At 35.2% G+C, this 23,485-nt stretch overlaps 1 protein-coding gene across 2 annotated transcripts in view; it reads right to left on the bottom strand.

The window, feature by feature from the left end:
- SCN9A (sodium channel, voltage gated, type IX alpha subunit) overlaps positions 1-23,485 on the bottom strand; it is a 201,476-nt gene that overhangs the window by 74,891 nt on the left and 103,100 nt on the right. The window contains exons 10-17 of one of the 2 annotated variants that reach the window (XM_011990984.1): positions 22,823-23,029; positions 20,883-21,170; positions 18,799-19,137; positions 15,963-16,092; positions 14,635-14,873; positions 12,410-12,583; positions 11,253-11,609; positions 6,014-6,490 (exon numbers count right to left, since the gene is read on the bottom strand). In XM_011990984.1, the coding sequence (XP_011846374.1) occupies positions 6,014-6,490; positions 11,253-11,609; positions 12,410-12,583; positions 14,635-14,873; positions 15,963-16,092; positions 18,799-19,137; positions 20,883-21,170; positions 22,823-23,029 (2,211 nt within the window). Of the gene's footprint in view, positions 1-6,013; positions 6,491-11,252; positions 11,610-12,409; positions 12,584-14,634; positions 14,874-15,962; positions 16,093-18,765; positions 19,138-20,882; positions 21,171-22,822; positions 23,030-23,485 lie in introns of both variants that reach the window. The other variant, XM_011990983.1, reaches the window with a different exon arrangement.

Below are 23,485 nucleotides of genomic sequence, written 5' to 3'. Positions count from 1 at the left end.
TTGATATAATGTAGAAAGTTTATTGTTCTGCAAATGTTGAAACATCTTTGCATCCCTGGGACGATTTCCAGTTGAGCATGGTGAATAATCTTTTTGATAGGCTGTTGGATTTGAGTTGCTAGTATTTTGCTGCGGCATTTTGCATCTGTGTTCCTCAGGGATAGTGGCCTCCAGCTTTCTTTTTTTGTGTATATCCCTGTCTGGTTCTGGTATTGGGGTAATACTGGCCTTGTAGAATGAGTTTAGAAGACTTCCTTTCCTTTTGATTTTTTTGGAATAATTTGAGAAGAATTAATATTAGTTCTTCTTTAAATGTTTGGTAGAACTCATCAGCGAAGCCATGTAGTCCTGGACTTTTCTTTGCTAGGAGAGTTTTAATTACTGATTCAATCTTGTTACTCATTATTGGTCTGTTCGAGTTTTCCACTTCTTCATGATACAATCTTAGCAAGTTGTATGTATTGACTAATTTATCAATTTCCATTAGGTTTTCCAATTTGTTGGTGTATGCTTGTTCATAGTAGTCTCTAATGATCAGTAGCTGCTGCAAACGTTGTTAATGATTCTGAAGTTGCATCCAAATTTAGGCAAAGACAATTCAAAGGATATGATCCAGAACCGGCATTTGTAATAAAGTCCCCAAGTATGTCTTTCACACACTAAGATTCTGAAGCACTGATCTTCATCATGCTATCTCTTTTAAATTCAATCTGTAGCCAACAGCTACTTACACTGTGTATGTAAGCACTCAATTCCATACTTGTAATAATTGTACATTGAGCACTTACTTGTCAGTAAGCATTTTCTAATTATGAGAATCATGTAATTTTTATTACAATCTATTTTACACATAAGTAAACTGAAAAAAAGGTTTTTGTAAATTGCTCGAGGTCTTATCAAAAGCTAAGATTTGAGGCAAATATTCTATCTTAAAAAGTGACATTCTTTTTTTTATTATTATACTTTAAGTTCTAGGGTACATGTGCACAATGTGCAGGTTTGTTACATATGTATACATGTGCCATGTTGGTGTGCTGCACCCATTAACTCGTCATGTACATTAGGTATATCTCCTAGTGCTATCCCTCCCCCCTTCCCCCTCCCCACAGGAGGCCCCAGTGTGTGATATTCCCTTTTCTGTGTCCAAGTGATCTCATTGTTCAATTCCCACCTATAAGTGAGAATATATGGTGTTTGGTTTTCTGTTCTTGCGATAGTTTGCTGAGAATGATGGTTTCCAGCTGCATCCATGTCCCTATAAAGGACACGACCTCATCCTTTTTTATGACTGCATAGTATTCCATGGTGTATATGTGCCACATTTTCTTAATCCAGTCTGTCACTGATGGACATTTGGGTTGATTCCAAGTCTTTGCTATTGTGAATAGTGCTGCAATAAACATATGTGTGCATGTGTCTTTATAGCAGCATGATTTATAATCCTTTGGGTATATCCCCAGTAATGGGGTGGCTGGGTCAAATGGTATTTCTAGTTCTAGATCCTTGAGGAATTGCCACACTGTTTTCCACAATGGTTGAACTAGTTTACAGTCCCACCAACAGTGTAAAAGTGTTCCTATTTCTCCACATCCTCTCCAGCACCTGTTGTTTCTTGACTTTTTAATGATTGCCATTCTAACTGGTGTGAGATGGTATCTCATTGTGGTTTTGATTTGCATTTCTCTGATGGTGAGTGATAATGAGCATTTTTTCATGTGTCTGTTGGCTGTATGAATGTCTTCTTTTGAGAAGTGTCTGTTCATATTCTTTGCCCACTTTTTGATGGGGTTGTTTGTTTTCTTCTTGTAAATTAAAAGTGGCATTCTTAATCATATCCCAAGGTAGTGGCTAAGACTTAATGACATAAATATATAAATTAGGAGTTACTTTCTATTGGGTAATCGAATTTGCCTTTTTGGCTCATCCAGGCTCATCATAAACACAACCATCGCTATTTCAAAGGCATCTCAGATATGAAAAAAACAAAAGTTGCAAAGGAGGGAATTCACAGTTCAAGACTCTAGGAACTCAAGTGGGAGATGAAGATTATGAGAATTAGAGCAGGAAAAGTTAGCATAGGAGGATTAGAAACATTTTAGACAAATAAAGAAAATGTGCACTATTTTGGTGATCCAAATGGGAAAACAAAACAAAACAAAAATGACAAAATTTAAACTGGAAACATTTTAATCTGAAGAAGCTGGAAAGAAAGACCTTAGACATAGGTTTTTATAGTTGCCTACAGCTTAATATCTTATCTAACAAATTTCCTTTAGATCTTGAACCTTCATTATTTCTCAATTCTTACATCTTCAGGTAGATTTGTCTATACTTAAGATGACATACCTTGAGATACGTCATGGAAAATGTTTTATGAAGAAGGGTAAACTTTCAAAGTTCATAATTAGAAGTCAGTAGCACTAAGAACCTGAGTTCTTAGGTAATAATATTGATGCAGAAATCGATGATAACAAAAAATTTTTTAATAGCTTGCTAATTCAAATACTATGCTAAATGACTTAAAAATACTGGCTTGTGTACCCGTTACTATAACCTCTAAGGTAGCCACAAACCCCTGTATATTTGATTGTGCATACCATATAAATGTAATAGAATAAGAATGTACACTCTTTTATCACATAGATATGACCATTATGTAATGAGAAAAAATAGTGAAAATCAAGAATATTAAAATATTAACATCAAATGGTTTTTAGACAACTCAGTTTATAGGACACTAGATTTCATACTCTTTAGGAAGGGCTCATGGAATAAGTGGCAGAGTAATTTTACAGATGGTTAAAATAATCTATTTCAGTTACAAAAGACAAATAAAATCACTAATTATAAAAGATAGCTGACCATTATGACAACACACCTTCATCTGCATATCACAGATATATTAATTCTATAGCTGCATGGCTTTATACCCCCGGGGGAGACAAATTGAACATTAAGTTCAATAGGAATGTTTGTTTTGTCTTTCAAATGGAGAAAGAGAGGGCAAGAGAGGTAGAAATTCCATTGAGCTGTAAGTCACAAGACTGGGACTCTTGACATGGCTCTACCTTTATAACTGTACAACTATATAACTCTGGATTTATAACTGTACAACTCTAGCTTTATAACTGTGAATAAAATCACTTCCTTTTAATGAGCCTGCTTTTTCAGTTAGAAAATGAAGTGCTAAATGGAAAGTTCTATAAGGTTCCCTTAAAAATGTTACAACTCAACATACTAAGAATAAGAATTTTGTCAGCAGCTAAGGAGATCCATGAAAGGTCAGCCATTGGCTTTAAAAGAAAGAAAAATGAACAGGTAAGAAATAATTCCTCGTAAATGTTAAGAAATAATTTCAGAAGTATTTGGTTGACTTTGCCCAGCTCCTGAAGGACTTTAACACCTAGAATCCAAGTTTTACTCTGAGAGCAACTGTCTGCCAGGCGATTGGAGTTTATAATTTTAATCTTCTTTAAATGGGTGACTGAGTTAGTTAGAAAAAAATGGGTGACTGAGTTAGTTTCCCTTTCCATATGATACTAAATCTAGTTGCCTGCTCCTTAAAAGGCATACGTGGAAGCTGGTTTTCTAACTTTAAGCTGAAATGAACACACTTGTAAAATTTTGAGAGTATTACTTCTTCCATGTAAAAGACTTTAAAATATACAAATAAAATAAAGCTGGCCTTCTGTATCCCTGGGTCCCACATCTGTAGAGTCAACGAACTACAGATGGAAAGTAATTGGAAAAAATAAATATAAAAATACAACTTTATTGTACAAAATAAAAAATAGAGTACAAATAAAAAATACAGTAAAACAAATATTTACACTGTGTTAGTTATTTAGTTTTACATTATAAGTAATCTGAAGATAATTTAAAGTGTACATATGAGAGGATGTGTGTAGGTTATATAGTAAACATTGTGCCATTTTATATAAAGGACTTGAACATCTGCAGATTTTAGTCTCTGTGGGGAGCCTTGGAACCACTCCCCCCTAGATATCAAGGGATGACTATATTTTATTCCTTACTTTACCATCTTGGAAAAAATGTCCTTGGCTACATAGAAACATATATCATGATTTATTGATTTAATAGTTTATTCACTCAACTAAATATAGAGTATTTTATTTTATGTTGTTTTAATTTAATTTAATCATATATATATATATATATATATATTTTTTTTTTTTTTTTTTTTTTTTTGAGACAGAATCTCACTCTGTTAGTCCAAGCTGGAGTACAGTGGCATGATCTTGGCTCACTGCAAGCTCCACCTCCGGGGCTCAAGTGATTCTCATGCCTCAGCCTCCTGAGCATTTTACACACACACACACACATATATATATGTGTGTGTATATATAGTGTGTGTGTGTATATATATATAATGATTATTCCATATAATCTTTTTTCAAAGGCTACTATAAATTCATGGAGGGTGGAGTCTTAGTAAGTTAAGGAGATAGAAGATATTTGGTAACTATCTGTCAAATACTTCCTAACATGAGCTACAGAAAACAAAAGATTATTTTTAAATGATACCTTAAGACTTTAAAACAACACCATAAACATAATTTGTAATACGGTTGTTATATTTCACAAAAAAAATACAGCTCGATATATACCTTGACTCACTAGAAATATGCAGGTAAGCGTGGGAGAGGAGGGCACAAAAGAAGGTTTAAAAGAGTTTCTGTTCTCAGTGAATTTACAGTACCATTAGAGGCATACCATAATTTCTCAAAAAATTAAAATTTTAGATTACTGAATCCAGGAAGAGGTATAAAATTGCTTGGGGTTCAAAATGAGAAGGGACTAGATCCACTTGGGAAGAAATTAGGAGGGATGAAATGAGTAACATTTTGAGAATGTTGAGTATGGTTCTAAATGTTTTACATGTATTAACATGTTAATTCATTTAACCTTTACCCAACTGTGATTTAAGTATTAACAATTTAATAAATGATAAATACAAGGGTGATGCCTTGAAGGATTTTGACTGGAGAAGGAAATCCCAAGCAAAGTGTGGACAGTGTTTATGGCCTAAAAGGAAATTGGTTTGGTACAGGTAAAAATCTTCAGGTGAGCACTAGGAGATACAGCTAGTCAAAGCTGGTTAGGGCCATAGTGTGAAGGCTTTGTGCACAATACATAATTCAAGAGACTTTGGGGATAGCCAGGTGTGGTGGCTCATTCCTGTAATCTCAGCAACTGGGGACAAACATTGAAGAATTGCCTTAGTCCAGTAGTTTGAGACCAGCCTGGGAAACATAGTGAAACCTTGTCTCTACAAACTTTTTTTAAAAAAAATTAGCTGGGTGTTGTGGCATGGGCGTATAGTCCCACCTACTCAGGAGGTGGAGGTAGGGGGATCATTGAGCCCAGGAGTTCAAGGTTGCAGTAAGCTATGATAGCACCACTGCACTCCAACCTGGGCAACAGAGTGAGACTTGTCTCCATTTTTTTTTTTTTTTTAAAAGGAGAATAAAAGAAAAAAGAGAGAGAGAGATTTTGCAGATCATGGATACATCATGGCAGTGAAATGATTAGGACTGAATCTGCGTGAGTGAAATTAATCAAATAAGTAAACTAGAGTAAATGCAAAATGGAAGCAGAGGCATCAGTCGAGACTCTGCTTGAAATGGTTTAGGCAAAAAATAGTGAGTACAAAGGAAAGGTGATGAAAAGGAGAGGTGGATTCAAACAGGCACTGTGGAGGGAGACTGTGTGTAACTTTGCAACTGACAGGCAACATGGGATGAAGAATGGGAAGGTTCAAAGATACCTGGTGCTTTCTCATACAGCTAAGTAAGATTAAATCAATTATTAAGAACTAGTAACTAAACTTTACCAGATAAATCTTCAGGAAGCTGTTGTGTAGTCATGCACAGAAAACTATCCATCACTATATGCAACGTTAAGAAGAACTTATGGCAACAGAAATCTGAAATTTTCATTCATTTCATACTAATTGTTAACATGAAACACAAAGTATATGAAGCATTCTTACCACTTTGCTGTATTCACTATCTGAATCACTGCTAAGTTCCTCAGTATTCATATTTTCCAAATCGGATTCCCCAGGGGCAATTGGCACAGTCACTGTGAGGCTGGGATTGTGAATAAACGACTGACCATCACTGTCTTCCATCAAGTATTTGTCCACGCAGCTTCCAAAACCACTGATTTTATCTTTTTCCTTGAGGAAATTGTGACCTTTGCTCATTTCAGCAAGTGTATAGTTAGAAATATAGTTTTCCTTCTTAGTATTCAGATCTTCTGTTTGTCTTATCTCCCTGGAAATCTTTGGTTTTTTGGAAAATGTTTTTAGAATAAATTCACGTAAGGTTTGCTTCACATAATTTATTCCCATTTTAATTCTGGTCACTGCAATCTGGAGGTTGTTTGCATCAGGGTCTTCTTCAATTGCTGTAAGATTGTCTGAACTAAATGAACTCAATAATAAGGCCAGAAATAGGTTTAGGACCTATATCAGAGTGGGGAGAGGGGGTAGAGAAATAGGGAGACAGGAAATATAAAAAAAATAAAATAAGTACACTTTTCTGAATATAGGCCACAATACAAACCAGCAACGAAGATTTCTGCACCTTTTCACGCACGGATAAGACCACATGAGAGAGACAGAGGAGAGGGTAGACTCTTCATCACTGTATCCCTAGACTAGCCCCAGCAGACTTGGCAGGAGAGGATCAGCCATACCCAGGAAGAACTACCATGGGGAGCAGAAGGAATGATCCCTCATCATTATCATTACGTCATTTCTAAGTTCATTTCTGTAGCAGTAGTTCCTTAATCAAGTTCCCTTTTATGAACCCAAAAAAAGTCTCCTAGCATTCATCTATCATTCTTTATTACTTGCGAGAAACAAGTAGAACAAGACGATTGTGACTATTTTCTATTGTGCTAAAGATCTTTGTTCACTTTACCAGAAGATAAATGTCACTTGTTCCAACAAATGAAACACAGAATACTTACAAAGTCCCTGTAATGAAATATTCTGTCCAAGAAGTATGCTAGAATACTACTTAATGTGACTTTTAAAGCACAGAAAAGGACCTGCCCCTTGAACCTGATTCACATGCAATAATGGCATTATGATTGGCTGGCGTCATTGCCTATTATGTTGGCCCCAGAAGAGATTACAAAAAAGGTCAGGACAATTTCTATTCTCTTGAAACAAAGTCTTATTTTTGAGTTAATTATTATTTTTTTCTCACTGAAGTAGAAGTGCAGGTGAACTCAACATTGTAAAAAAAAAAAAAAAAGGCCGTGCGCGGTGGCTCACGCCTGTAATACCAGCACTTTAGGAGGTCGAGGTGGGTGGATCACGACGTCAGGAGATCGAGACCATCCTGGCTAAAAAAGTGAAACCCCGTCTCTACTAAAAATACAAAAATTAACTGGGCGTGGTGGCGGGCGCCTGTAGTCCCAGCTACTGGGGAGGCTGAGGCAGGAGAATGGCATGAACCCAGGAGGCAGAGCTTGCAGTGAGCCGAGATCTCACCACTGCACTTCAGCCTGGGCAACACAGCGAGACTCCGTCTCAAAAACAAACAAGCAAACAAACAAACAAAAAATTGTAAAAAAAAAAAAAAAATGTTCACAGAGGGCAGGAAACATGTAAATTATATTTAAACATTGTTTTACCCAGGAAACAAAACAGAAAATTGAATTGGCATTTGATGTAAGTCTTTTCATGGCCCAAATCATCTACCTCTTGTTTGAAAAATCAAAGTAAGACCTAACTGAAGAGAAGGTACTCACCCCTCATTTTGGTCATACCTAAAACAATTTCTGGCCGGATGCGGTGGCTCATGCCTGTAATCCCAGCACTTTGGGAGGCCGAGGCGGGTGGATCACGAGGTCAGGAGATCGAGACCATCCTGGCTAACACCGTGAAACCCCGTCTCTACTAAAAATACACAAAATGAGCCGGGCGTGGTGGCGGCGCCTGTAGTCCCAGCTACTCCGGAGGCTGAGGCAGGAGAATGGCGGGAACCCGGGAGGCGGAGCTTGTAGTGAGCGGAGATCGCACCACTGCACTCCAGCCTGGGTGACAGAGTGAGACTCTGTCTCAAAAAAAAAAAAAAAAAAAATTTCTCTGAGATGTAAGTAAAGAGAGCAGGTTAAAATTGTATCTCAATAAGTCTGATTTAAGAGAAAATTCTGGAAGTGGGAGGTCTGGGAATCATACTGAACAATTTTGATAATTGCAAAAAGTCCCTGAAATGGTTTAATAGTTTAATACTTGTCACTGAAAAAGTATATTTCACTATGAAATACACATTTGTGTATATTTGTTTTAATAGGAATATTGGTGAGGATCTGAGGGTCCATTTTACTGTTTTATTCTCCTTAATCCACTCAAGTGTTAAACCATCTTAACAGGGTGCAGTGGCTCATGAGGTTCTCACTTCGTTGAGAACAGCTGCTGTGACAACTCTCTTTCCTTCCAAAATCTTAAGTCTCTAATATTTCTATAACCTAGTGGGTATTACAAATCAAAATAAAGTCCATTTGTATCATCTTTGTATTATCACGTTAAACAAGAGAAGAAATATTAATAAAATGTATACTTGATTCAAAGTCTCATTGTGATTAAAGATCTTCACAAGTTTCCTGATATAGACCCAAGCTGACTAAAATCTATTTTTCCAAATGTTTTCCTAAACCTGTGATCCTTAACCATTTCAATTAATTGGCAATAAAACGACTGAAACAATAAATTAGAGAAATATAAAAAAAGAGAAGCAAGTTTAGCGTATAACTCTAATGTGGAAGACTATATCAGGAATATATTTTTTTCTTTAAATTTTAATTCTATGATATTGGTAGCTCCTTCATTAGTCAAGAATTGGTTATCAACTTTATGAATTTTTTTCTGTATACTTTCATTGCCAATAATTAATAATTAAAGAATAACAATATGAGTTAGTTAACACTAATTCTACATGAATGAAACACTCATCGATATATCTCCTCTGTTTTTTACTATAAATCTATATTGTCCATTCAAAGGAAAACATAACTCTCACACCAGTGTCCAGGATCAAATATGATATTATCCATTCTTCAAAGGCCCACTTCAAAAAACTCCCTTAAGTCTCAATCTAAAACTCTTTCTTTTAAGTGTCAAAAGCATTTTATTTTAACCTCATTGGTAGAACTCATCACTTCTTCCTTGTCTGATATCTTTTGTGTACCACTTTTCTGTGCCCTAATAAGCATCTTAAAAACAACGATTAGATCATGGGTAATTGGTTTTGGTTTTCCACCCTAAATAATACCTAAACAATGCCTTCCTATCTAAACTATACCTAAATACCTTTCTTTTCACAGAGAAGATACTGAAAAATATTGAGTGGATAAAGTGAGAGCCAAGGGAATGCCTTTCCCTTTGAATTTGCCTGAATAAATAATAAACATTTAAATTATTTGTGATCACTGGCTTTGATGTGGCATGTTTTCACAAGTTATACCTGTCCCAATTTCATGATTTTATGTCAAAATTTTTTAAGAAGAAGTACACGGCTGGGCGTGGTGACTCATGCTTCTAATTCCAGCACATTGGGAAGCCAAGGAGGATGGATCACCTGAGGTCAGGAGCTCGAGACCAGCCTGGCCAACATGATGAAAACCCACCTCTACTAAAAATACAAAAATTAGCTGGCACGGTAGCATGCACCTGTAATCTCAGCTACTCAGGAGGCTGAGGCAGGTGAACCTATTGAACCCGGGAGGCGGAGGTTGGGGCGAGCCGAGATTGCATCATTGCACTCCAGCCTGGGCAACAAAGTGAGACTCCATCTCAAAGAAAAAAAAAAAAAGAAAGAAAAAGAAAATACACAAGCAAAAGCAAATCCTGCTATAGGAGCTTATAAATGCAAAACTGAGAAGAAGAAACAAAGAGAATGTGTATTTCATTCCATATTGGAAGGAATTTGTAAGGCTGTATAAAACTAGAAAGCTTATTTATTACTGCAACTTGAGGGTGATCAACAATTACAGAATGGTAATCCATGATATATATTTTTTGTGCAGTAAAAATCCAGAATATATGCTGCATAAATGCCTTTGTGTATGTCTGGCACAGTATCATTTAGTGTGTGATTGGATGAATGTAGGTTTCTGTCCTGACTTCTGAGTCCTTTTTTTATGGTGGCTACAAGGACAACAATATTTTAGTAACTTTTTTCAACTCAGTGGGAAGTGAAGGCACTTACCATATGGCTGTTACCATATCCCACCTTCTGGATACCTGATGAGAGATTTGATGTCAAGCTGACCAACTGAGACTAGTCAACACGGCAGATTTGAGAATTGAGATGAGTGGCTCATAGAAGAGCATCTTATCCCAATTTTCTCCTGCTTGTAAGCTTGAAAGTGTTCACCAATCAATATAAGGAAGAAAAAAATAAAAAGAAGTACAAGTCAAGAAAACACTAATTCAAAAAATAGGCAAATTGCTATGTCTACGCGATGCTATAGGACAGTGGTTGGAAAACTTTTTCTGTAAAGGGCCAAATGATAAATATTTTAGATGCTACTGGGCATAGGATTTCCATGGCAGCTATTCATCTCTGCCATTGTAATGTAAAAGCAGCCATGGAAGATACGTAAATGAATTAACACTCCCATGTTTGAATAAAATTTATGAACACTAAAATTTGAATTTCATATAATGTGCATGTGTCATTTATTCTTCTTTTGATTATTTTAACCACTTAAAAATTTAAAAATCATTCTTAGCTCCCAGGGCCGCACAATAACAGACACTGGACTTGCTGTGGTCTGTGGGGCATAGGTGCTGATCCTTGCTATAGAGGCTAGTCTTATACATGGCTATAAGGTGCGGGACCAGTCCTTTCATTTGCCTTGGTCCATTATTAACTTCATTTTTGTTATTATTAACTTACTTATATATTATTTATTAGTATAGCTTCAAGAGAGCATATGCCCTTACTATCAAGATTAGAGAGAAAGATAGAAAGCTTTGCATTAACATGAAAAGGCAGTGATTTTGAAAAATATAAATATGGATTATTTGGCTAGGGAAACTAAAACAACATTTTGTTCTCTTTCCTGTTCTTTCTTGTATTAAAATTATCACTATTCTGTTGCAATTAATGACTTTAGATATAATTATAAAATTATAAAAATAATAGATCACATCATCACAAAATAATTTCCACAGAGAAATTAAAATGTATGAACATCTGGTTACATACCACCAGGTTTCCAATGACCATGACCATCATGTAAACAATAAGGCACATGGCTTGACCAGCAACCTCCATACAGTCCCACATGGTCTCTATCCACTCTCCACACAGCACGCGGAACACAATCAGGAAGGAGTGGAAGAAGTCGTTCATGTGCCACCGTGGGAGTGTACAGTCATCATTGATCTTGCAGACACATTCTTTGTAGCTCTTACCAAAGAGCTGCATGCCGACCACAGCAAAAATGAAGACGATGATGGCCAACACTAAGGTAAGGTTACCTAGAGCCCCTACCGAGTTACCAATGATCTTAATCAGCATGTTCAATGTTGGCCAGGATTTTGCCAACTTGAAGACTCGGAGCTAAAAGCAAATATAAAGTTTAATATTAATCATTATGAAAATTTTTTCAATGTTTCCAATCTTGATTTTTGTTCAAAGTTTAAAGCTGACTTTAAGTCCTATAATATTGTCATTATTATCTGGCTAAAATAAACTATTCTTATTTTTCATTCTCATCTATTTTCAATATTTCTGTAATTTTGTTCTACTTGCCCCAGAAAATGACTACAGATATTATGAAGAAAGTATGTACTTTTAGTTCAGGATTGCTATAGAAATCTCTTATAATTTGTGGTATTATTTCTTTTAGAATTGATAATTTATCCTTAATTCTATTTTCTAATACTTTTATACATTTTTCATGCTGACATTTAGATAAATTCTAGCATATTAGAGAAATATGCTTTAAAAAGTCTTTATTTGTTTTTATATTGTTAAGATCAGACAACAATTGTTTGAGGGATAACAATTTGATCTTTACCAAATTCATAAAGTTATGAACATATAATCATTGAAATTCTGTAAGTCATAAGCTTCTTACTGTGAAATAAATTATTGCACTATATTAATATAATAGAAAATATTTATATTATTAGTGTGCACTTCAAATTAGAATTGAGCATGTCTTCAAAAATTGTAAAAATATTCAAGTGGTTTCAGTTATTTAAGTGCATTTGTCAATGAATGGATTTTATTTTACTTGATATCAAGATATAATCTTGCCTTTTGATTCAAATTCCAAAAAGTTTTAAATAATAATGCAAAACCAAATAAATATCCCTTTATTATAGAATATAATGGCAACCTTAGTTTATGTTTACCAGTCTGAATGATCGCAGAACTGACAGTCCTTCCACATCTGCTAGAAAGAGCTCCACTAAACTTAAAGTCACAATAAGGCTGTCAAAAATATTCCAGCCTACTTGGAAATACTCATATGGATCCATGGCAATCAGTTTTAATACCATTTCAGCTGCAAAGATTCCAGTAAAGACCTAAGTGAGAAACATAATGTTTTTCTGTTAATATTAGAAAATAGTAAATCAACACAATGATAATAATCACTGTTTGCTTAGCGTTTACTGTGTTCCAGACAGTTTGCTAAATACTTTATAAATGGATATTCTTATCAACTTAGTCCTATAAACTAGGTATCACTCTTCCCTGGCTCCCATATAAGTATCAAAAGGTTGAAGCTCTAACTGTCCTGTTGGTGCTCATCATTTTTATAGAGCGTTTTAGAATAGCATATTAAAATTTCAGCAAAGTAAAACATTTGGTAATTGACACAGTCACTGTTTTCAAAGAATTTATGTGGGTCAAAAAGTTGTTCTGGAAGAAGATAAAAAGAAAACATAAATTGATACTGAAATTTTGAGCCAGAAAAAAAATTTTTTTTTCTGATCTGACTACTGTTAGAGTAATAAAGAACATGTTGACTCACTCGTTAAAGATTTATCAGCAGATGAGAAAAAAGTATTTAATTGACAATATGGCAGCTAAAGTAAGACTTCTAAAGCTTTCACACAAAAGTGCATTGCAAAATATCAATTCATGATACTGGTATCAAAGGACTCACTTAAAAAGGCAACACCCAAATGAATCCTTTGGGTACACTTTGAGTCAAGGAATCTGATCAAAGAAGATTCTAAGGGAAATGTTTAGGTCTATAATTGTAGGAGTCAATTTTCAAATAATGCAGGATCAAGACGACTGGCAGGGAGCAGCTGGACTTGACGTTGTGGTAATAGCTGTGACCAGGTAAATCCTTTCTGAGCTCACAGAGATGTAGTCATCTCAGTGAGAAGGTACTTATTTGCATGATCCAGATCTCCACCAACAATTAGAAACTAGATATTCCTGCCTTTTTCCAAAGATAAATAGAAGGGAAGAAGAATGCTAACTCAGCGAGCACATGGGGAAAACATTGTAACTGGGAATATTTGTAGACAATTTGGAAGAGAAGGCAGACCCAGAAAAGAACTTCTGGTCTTCAAATATCAATTTGTTTGGGACCACGGCAAAAGCAAAATTATCTTATGTAGACATTGACAAAGATACCCAGAGTTATTCATGGTTTACGAAGAGTCATAAGCTGGGATTCTCTAGCCCTAAAAATGAACTGGTGCCTGCCTCACATCCATAGTCAAAAACTGGCCCTTTGTTTACTATGAGTTAGTGTGACCAACACTGTACATTTTAGAGATCACTCTGGCATCAGTTTTCCTAATTGGATCTTATATCTTCTAGAAGCCTGTTGATCACTTTCTCACCTATCCTTGAGTCTTCTATGTCCAGTTCAACCATTTTGGTTTCTCAAAATAGTTGTTTTTAAAGCTTGTTTCATTAAGCTTTTAAAGTTTTGATGATAATGATATTGATGATGATGATAGCTTTAATTTACTGTGTATTTACTATATGTGAGGCTAATAAGTAGAAACTAATCCACCTAACAATATGATAAATGAAATATAGTTATAATTATATTATAAATAAAAATTATCATTTTATAATGAAGTATTATTTTATAAATGATGAAATTAAATAATATAGAGTTAAAATATTTGTCCAAGGCCATATCACTCATATAATGCAGAATCAGCATTCAAACACAGGTCTTTGGGACTCTGAGGACCCAAACACTTCACCACTATTATGTCAAAGCAATACATCCACAGGTTTTCTGAAAGTATGTGAGATGTGTACTTACAAGAAAGCAGCAATGTAATTAGGAAGGTATAAGAAAGAACCAAAAATGTTAAGTGTTGTTCCCAAGAAATATGCTGGAAGAAAAAATCATTATCAACTCCCAAGACGGTAACCTTTTATAGAAATAGTATTGTTATTTATAGACCTCAACACTACTGCGCAATTATTTTGAAAGACATAACCAGAAACTTGGCTCTACGCATCCATTCATATGGTAACTTCTTGATATGCATAATTATGAGGCTGCTGATTCATCTGACATAAAAAAATATGAAATGACAGTGATGACAACTAAAGAGAGAAACTATGAGTATGCAACATACAATAAGAGACTTACCAAATTTCCTATAGCAAGTACATTTTTGAATTCCTCAGTCATTGGGTGATGTTCCATAGCCATAAATAATGTGTTTAAAACTATGCAAATGGTAATTGCAAGATCTACAAAAGGATCCATTACAATAAAGTAGATACACTTTTTGAATTTTATCCAATATGGACAGCAATTCCAGATCAAGAATTTGTGCGCAAATCTGTACCACCAAGGTGGACATTTTTGTCTGGACTCTTCAAGTTCTGGGAGAAAAAAACAGAGAACATGGAGTCAGCCATTTGTATATTTCACTCCTAATCAGATACAAATCAGTGAGGCACTCTAATATTGAAACAAGGTTTATAGTTTAGATTTTGAAAATTTAACAGTACTGTTTTCAATGAAAGTATAGCCTCTTACATGTCTATTATGACATGTTTGTTGCCTAAATGAAGCATAATGAGGGTAACGAAGTGAAATTAATGACTGCAAGCACATATGTGGGCATCTTTCAGAGGAAAATGCACCTAACATGTGATGGTAAACAGGAGAACTAATGTTTCCTTAACAGAGAAATGTATATTTTCCACCAATATGCATATTTTTCACCTGTGTTTTTAGTCCCATGACAACAATAAGATGAGACTATTCTATCCAGAAAAAACTCTTGCTGTAATAGTTCACGGGTGAAAACAATCCTAGAACCAAGCAACTAGAAATAATTTATGGAGGACTCATGAAATAGACATTTCACACCATTAGCCAGCCCATTTACTTCTCATCATGCATTCAGGGGATGGGTAGACACTTTGTCTGCTCCCATGATGAGAATGTGGGGGTGAAGTGTTAGACCAGGGACCAGGTGGGACCTGGGGCATATTGTCAGGGGAGAGGGTAGAAGCCAGCACAGTTTGTAAAGTTGTCACCCTTTGACTATCTTTGCTTATTAGAAGAGACAAATTTGAGCGAATATGTAATTTGTAAGATTGGATAGGGACAGAATCACATAGCTCTGGGTTAACCTTGTTTTCTGCATCAATTACCATTAAATCACTTGTCTTTGAAAGGTCAGATCACCCAACATCTGTCTTTGTGGGTTTTTTTTTTTTCATTTTTGCAAAGTCATTTTTGCCATGTTATCAATGTGCGTGTTTAAGAGCAAATAACTTTATCCATTTTTAAGCACATAAAAACACTTCCATCAATATCTGTTGGTTACCTTTACCATCATTTAAAACTATTTTATGGCCTCTGAATTATTCCTAAGAATTTCACGTGTCTATTTAAGGTTGACCAGATTTATGTTAATTTTATTTAAGAATCTGTCTGGTAAAAAGAAGATTATTACATACCTTCCACAGTGTTTGTTAATATGCTTGCTCTACTCATTGCTCTCTGTCTGAGGTTAGGATCATTCAGCATATCCTCTGAAAGGAGATAGGAACTACAACGCCTTTTCTTGTGTATTTGATTGGTTGTGCCCTAAAAAAAGATCAATTAACGTCTTAAGAACAGAATCCTAATAAATTGTAGGTGTAAGATAAAATCTTGCTTATATAGCTGTGGTGAGTAATTAAAAGTAGAGCTTAGATTGCTGGGTTCAAATTATGGCTCTGCTACTTACTGGCTGTATATCACAGGAGAGTTAATTAACTGTCTCAGTTTTATTATTGGTAAAATGGGGATAATCATAGTACTTGCTTCATATTCTTGTAAGGATTAAAGGAATTAATATTTAGGAGATAAAAAATAAAGCTAGCTGCTTTTTTGTTATATCACTATCATCACCTCTCTACCTTTCTGGGTGTCCAATTTATTCGGATAGTTTTATCATGTGAGAGTCCTACATGAAAACAGTTGAAGTGCTGTAGTGCTGTGTATCTAAAGGGGTAGAATCTCAGTGTTCTCTGATAAATTTCTGGAATTATTTTGTATTGAGGGAACAACATTAATGAAACTACCATAATGCTTGTCTCTTACTGCCAAGGAAGACCTCATGAACTGAGCAGAGTATATGATGATCAATGACTCAGTTTGAAAAGAACAATTAGTGAAATGGAGAATGCAAGCTACATCTGAAAGAGGTGACCACTCTTTCAGCTCTAGAAATTGTTGCCATGCAAAAATATGAATTCATGCATACCAAGTATATTTATTTTTGTGAGAAAATGTCTTATTTGTAAAACTTGAAAATTAATTCAAATTTAAAACACTATGTTGATTCCATGCAGGCCAGAAATACACACACATACTCACATACACATATATACACAAAAAACTATACAACTCTAGATCTATCACATTTGTCTGCTTGTGTGTGGTATGTGGTATACATTTTAAACACATATATTTAAATATATAAATATATATTTCTAGATTTGTAAAATTATATAGTTGTATATAGCCATGCATGTATGTGGTGTATCAAAACATATACAGGCATAAATATGTGCATGGGTGTATTATACATATATGTATATGTGAACAGACACACCCATTTGAGAGATCTCTGTAAAAAGTCAACTTTTTGAAAAGGCTCAAAACCATGTTTTCTGTGCTATAGTCTGTGAAATAAGAATGTGTCAGATTAAACAAATTATTTTCCATGTAGATATGTTTCAGGTATAGAGACGACATTATTTGTTACGCAGTGTTTTCATATAAACCATATATTGTGCCACAATTTTATGTTTATTGTATTACCATTGTATCTTATAAGTATCCCCTAATTCCCCTAGTTCTCTAGTTTTCACTTTAGGATTTATGGTGATACTGATTTTTCTATGGTTAAAAAACTCTTAAATGAAGAAACTTCATTAAAAAATATGAAATAATCTCCAAATCTGATATAAATTATATAATATTTTACATACTACACACATAATTAAAAAACAAAATGCAACCAAAGTTTGATTCCACAGAAATTTAACATGCTCATTCAATAAGGAAAAGTACCTTGAGAGAAGGGCTTAAGCTGTATCATGCACACATAGAGGTCACATGTTACCTAAAAGCACATGCATTTATTCAAATTGAAATATATGTGTGGCCATGGATTTGATGGAACTATATTCTCATTTAAAATACTACACTGTCTGCAAATGTAAATATATAAGCATGTAGCGTATGTTTGAAGTTTATTGGGCTAGTCAAAGCCCTTGCTGATATTAGTAGTGCAGCATAGCATAGTGAGTGGGCTAAAGAGATATCCTGGAAACTCCAGGAATGAGAAAGATCTCCCTTTTAAGCCTAATCAGACACCTTTCTCTAACCACTCAGTGACTCCTAGACCTTTGGAACTGCTGTAAAATTGTTGTTTTGCTTTTATGTTTGTTTGTATCAATGCTTGCGTTTCAGATATTTTGTTTTGATTCATAGACTCCAGATGAAATATTTTTTAAAAAGGAAAACAGTTATGTTTCATTTATGTAGAGGACCTAAGACATAGTCATTCTAAATTTTTTCAAGGTAAGCGTTCTACTGCACATTGGAGAGATAGCAGAGTGGGTGGTTAAGAGTACAAGCTCTGAAACAGACAGCCTCTGTTTCAACTTCAGAGCTACCGTTTATTACCTGAGTACATTGAGGTAAGTTGCTTTATTTCCCCATGCCTCAATTTTCCCATTTGTAAAACAGAGATAATAATATGTCATCTCATGGGGTTGTCGTAAATACTAAAAACGTGTTTGCTGTTACTAACAACTCAAATAAGATTCCTTGGAATTCCTTGGAATAGGTACATATTAAGTTGTGACCTGAAAAAGATAGCAGTAGCTGGCAAGTAATCCAAATTTCTTCATAGAAATGGGATCTATTATTAACTAACATCAGCATTATCATTGCATTTTCTGTGCTGATATCTATCTATATATTTATCTTTCATAAATTGTTCTCTAAATAGATTATTTATAATCTTCAATTATAAAATTAATAGACAAGTACCTTTTTACAAAAATGGGATTTTATCTTTGAGTTAGATGCCTACAACACATAGAATGAGGATTAAGGTAATGAATCAAAGGTGTGTTTCTAGAGAAAAAGTATTGCAAAATGCAGAGCCATTCACAAGACCAGAGAGAAGGCCCTCCAGCAGAGAGACCCACTGATGCAGGAACAAGGGCCCAGCCATGCCTGAGCTATGTAAAACGTCCTTACGCTGTCATCAGAAGTTGCCTTATCTATTATCACCTCTGGCAGAAGCTGTCCATTGGGGAGCATGAGGGCTGAGCGTCCATCAACCAGGGAGACCACACCGTTGCAGTCCACAGCACTGTGCATTTTCCCGTTCACCGGCAGCATTGGTGGGGACCTACTGGCTTGGCTGATGTTACTGCTGCGTCGCTCCTGGGGTCTGTGGGGCACAAACAGTGAGCCCCTTCTGCTCTCATTGTCTCCAAAAATGCTGTGCTCATCATCGGCAAATTCAGTCTCAGATCCTATATCTCTTCCTCGGCCTTTGAAACTAAAAAGACTTGTTCTGCTGCTTCGCCTTGCAGAAAACAAGGAGCCACGAATGCTGAGTGGTGACTGCAGAAAAATTACAAAATAACATGTATTTGCTGAAGCACCTACTAACAGAAGTACACTTCATATAAATACCACTGAACCCACTGGCCTGAGGGCAGGTGGCTCTGTACTGACTTAAAAGAAACACACTTAAAAACGAAGCAATTCAGTGAGAAAAAAAACTTATTCCACTGAAGGGATGAAATGATTTGCAGAACTCATCCTTTCAGGACCAGGTAAATTATTTGTTGCTGTACAGCTCTCTAATATTCTGGTCTAGAGTTACTGCTCCTTTCTTTTAATGCCATTCATTTTGCTGCACAGAATATATCATTTACAAAAAGAACTTAGTATTACTGGTCATTCACCTTTTTATATATCAATCCCCAAGCTTCACAAAAAACTGGCAATCATGCTGTCTGCTTCTTTGCATTGAAAATCCACCTTACGTACTAGGAGCTCAGTTAGAGTGTATTTAAAAAGACCATTTAACACCAGTTAATTTATAGTAATTAAATATTTTTAAAGTAGTTGCCCAATACCAAAGAGGAGGAAAAATTCATGCTTATATGATTCATGTCCAGGATGCAAAGCCTTTGGAAGGATCTAGTTCAATAGACATTAGTGCTTACTATGTAAAGAACAAAGCAGCAAATATTGTGAACAATGGAAAAAGTATGGCAAGGTCTTTGCCTCAAAACCAGCTTGGACTGCTCCTGTCATATTTATTTTTATTGATATATGTGTCCAAGTTCCGTATCATCGCCTAGGTTCAAGTGAAATTGTGAAGGCAGGGACTCTACCTTTTATTATTGTGTATATCAGGCAGAATCTTGCAGATTCTTAACTAGATTTTTAGTTTACAAAAATGATTTGTGGGGTTGTGTGATGGAAAACAGGGAAGTCCTAAGGAAAATAGAAGTAATGGTTCTTCTTGGGGATTTGTGCAGAATTATAGGCAGGGAGACCTGAGAGATGAAGGTTCCAGTGAAAAGAGAAAGGGAAAGAGAACTTTCACATAAGCAGAATTAACGGACTATGGCATTACATGTTAGTAGTTGATATGGTTGGGGGTGGAGGATATCAAAGGCTTCTCTAAAGTTCCAGATGGGTGAGTGATACTCAGGTAATACTATTAACTATAATGGTTAAGAAAGAAGCAAGGCCAGGCATGGTGGCTCACGCCTGTAATCCCAGCACTTTGGGAGGCCGAGGCGGACAGATCACGAGGTCAGGAGATTGAGACCATCCTGGCTAACATGGTGAAACCTCCGTCTCTACTAAAAATACAAAAAATTAGCCAGACGTGGTGGCAGGCACCTGTAGTCCCAGCTACTTGGGAGGCTGAGGCAGGAGAACGGCATAAACCCGGGAGGCGGAGCTTGCAGTGAGCCGACTGCAGCCTGGGTTACACAGCAAGACTCCGCCTCAAAAAAAAAAAAAGAAAGAAAGAAGCGCAACTAGTCTATAGTGTGAATAGTCTCTTTATTTCTACAATGGTTCTCAGGAATATTTTGTTTCTGAAAATTAGTTTATTAGAAAATATTTTGACAATTCTGAAACTATAAGATCTTTCAAAAATGATCAAACCCAAATGAAAACCTGTGTACATCTTTCCATTAATGCCCAGCGATACTAGGTTTTTACCTAAAATCATACCAATGAAGTCACTCACTATCCTCTCCTGAGGTCTCTTACCCTAAAATAAGACATTTTTCTCTATCATTCTGCCTCTGGTGATACACATTGAGCAGTTTGGGTGGTACCTGACTGGGGGTGGACAATCTCTTTTCGTGTGCTCGCCTATGCCCTTCAACACCAAGGTGGAAACTTTTTCTTCTGATGTTCTCCTCTGAATCTGATTTGGACAGTTTCTCAGCATCTCCCTTTTCTTCTCCACTGGAGAGCTTCTTTTGATTCTTTTTCTTTCTTCTGTTTCTTCTTTCTTTAGCACTTTTAGAGCTCAGTTTGGATGTTTCAGAAGAACTCTCTGAGAGGCCCATAATTCTGCTTCTCCTAATACTTGTATATTCAGCTGCTGCCGCTGCGATTGCCTGGTTGGGCCAAGACATTAACACTTAAATGGGTCATTTCCAAATCCTAGGAAACCCTAGGAGAGGACATCTTTCACCTATCAGCATAACAACATGATGCATATAATCATGTCCTCTAAACATGAAATGATCGTTTTCTTTACACAGTCATCAGAATGCTTACAAAGTATATACATATTTTTTGTCTCAGGTTAAAATAAAGCTCTATTGTGTTTTGGAATTAAACTATCACATGTTATTAATTTGCTTACAGTAAAGACAAATTAAATATTATATGTTAATGTTTTACAAGGTAATATTGGAACGTAAAACTCACATAAACCATGTAATAAGACAGACAATTTGATGATCAGGCAATTAACTCCATATCATCAATAGAATCAGGCACTCTATGGTTTAATAAAGATTGAGTTATCTGAAAAATAAATGAATTATTACAGCACAATATTGTAAGAAAGTGGTAAGGTCAATGAGTATTGGCCTGAATGAAACTTCTGGGGATTCCCTAGGTAGTACCTGGGATAACCCAGTACTTATCCTTTTACAAAAATGTTTTGTTTATAAACACTAAAAAAATTCTTGTAAAAACATGGGAAATAAAGATACAAATGAAAAACAGAAAAAAAGTCATCTTACATCCCAGAAATAATTGGTGCAAATATTTCTTCCATTCTTTTTATATGTCTGTATAATTTTAAAACTGAGATTGTATCTGACTACAGAATTTAATCCATCATTATTCTAAAAGATTTTTCCTCATGACATCATAATTTTTAAAAAACACATAGTTCTATGGCAAAATAATACTCTGAGATACACAGTTTTCATAATTTTCTTAGTTATTTTCTAATTTTCCAAAATTTAAATGTTTTCTGATTTTTACCATTATTCAAACACTGCACTGAATATTTGTGCATCAGAATTTATCTGCATTACAGATGATGGCCCTCCACTAATACATTAGATTCCTTGAAGAGATTTAACTAGGTCAAACCTTCAGACAAATGTTAAGACATCTGCAGTATATTTGAAATTATGTTTCTCTTCGTACAAGCCTTCTCAAACATTTACACTGAAGAATCTCTTTGGAGAGAGGATTAAGGAGGAAACTTTCAAGGATCTGTGACAACCTGAAGTAGCCACATCAAAATTATTATTTTCTTAATATCTCCTGTTTTATCTTAAAAATCCTTGTGACATTAACAAAACATGATGCACTGTGGTATTCATACCCCATAGAACAGTATCTGTTAATTTTAACATTAAAATAAGTTTCCTGAAACCACAGTATACAATTGGTGCTCTGGGGAAATCCATTTTGAGTGTGTGTATATATACATATATATATATGCATATATAAACACACGCACACACACACACACACACACACTCTAAGTCATTGTAGGTAAAAGGTTTAGGAGGAACAGCCTTAGATCACTTTTCATGCAGTGAGATGATTATGGGGAAAGTGTCAATTCTAGCTCCGTCCAAAATTGGTTCCTTTATCCACACCAGAAATGAGGATGCAGTTTATACACAAAAGTTCATTAAAGAAAATCTAGCTGGAGAAGGCCGAACATACACCACAGAGCCTCTGTTGTAACCTTTTGCATTTCTACCTCTGGGAAGAATTTTAAATCAAATAACAGTACCTCAGCTTCTTCTTGCTCTTTTTTAAGTCGGTCTAACATCTGTTGAAATTCTAATTCTTTCTGTTTAGCTTCTTCAATGTTTGCCTGGTTCTGTTCTTCATAAGCCATGGCAACCACAGCCAAGATCAAGTTTATTAGATAAAAGGAGCCCAGGAAAATCACTACGACAAAGAAGATCATGTAGGTTTTGCCGGCAGCACGCAGCGTCTAGGGAAAAATGGAAATTGTCATTTGAACAACAGAAAGTTTTTTAGTAAATTATTTCAATTTGACTGGCATGGGCAAATTTGACAGTTTTGTATAATCTCATGTTATCAAAAATATAAAGAGAAATTATATCTTCATGGAAAACAAATATTAAACACATTTTCAGTACAAAGAATATAGCAATGTAATATGCTTGTAATAAAGTCATGTATGATTCTTGATTATTAAGTGTAGTAGTATAAAAATCATGCATTTTTTCCTACAGCCTGAAAATTACTCATAAAATCAAATCCTTTGCTCACTTTCAAATTTTAGGAACAGGTGATATCTATAGTCCCTCTTACTGTTAAAATTCTATCTTTTCCTTCTTTACCATCAAATATTAATAATATCATTGAATGTTAACTCTAGGGAGATAGTCTTATTTAATTACTTTATTCATCTCATAGGTGTTTC

The sequence above is a fragment of the Mandrillus leucophaeus genome, unplaced genomic scaffold, assembly GCF_000951045.1.
Source record: "Mandrillus leucophaeus isolate KB7577 unplaced genomic scaffold, Mleu.le_1.0 Scaffold389, whole genome shotgun sequence".
In the NCBI taxonomy this organism is placed as follows: Eukaryota; Metazoa; Chordata; class Mammalia; order Primates; family Cercopithecidae; genus Mandrillus; species Mandrillus leucophaeus.
This window is presented reverse-complemented; position numbering and strand designations above follow the sequence as displayed.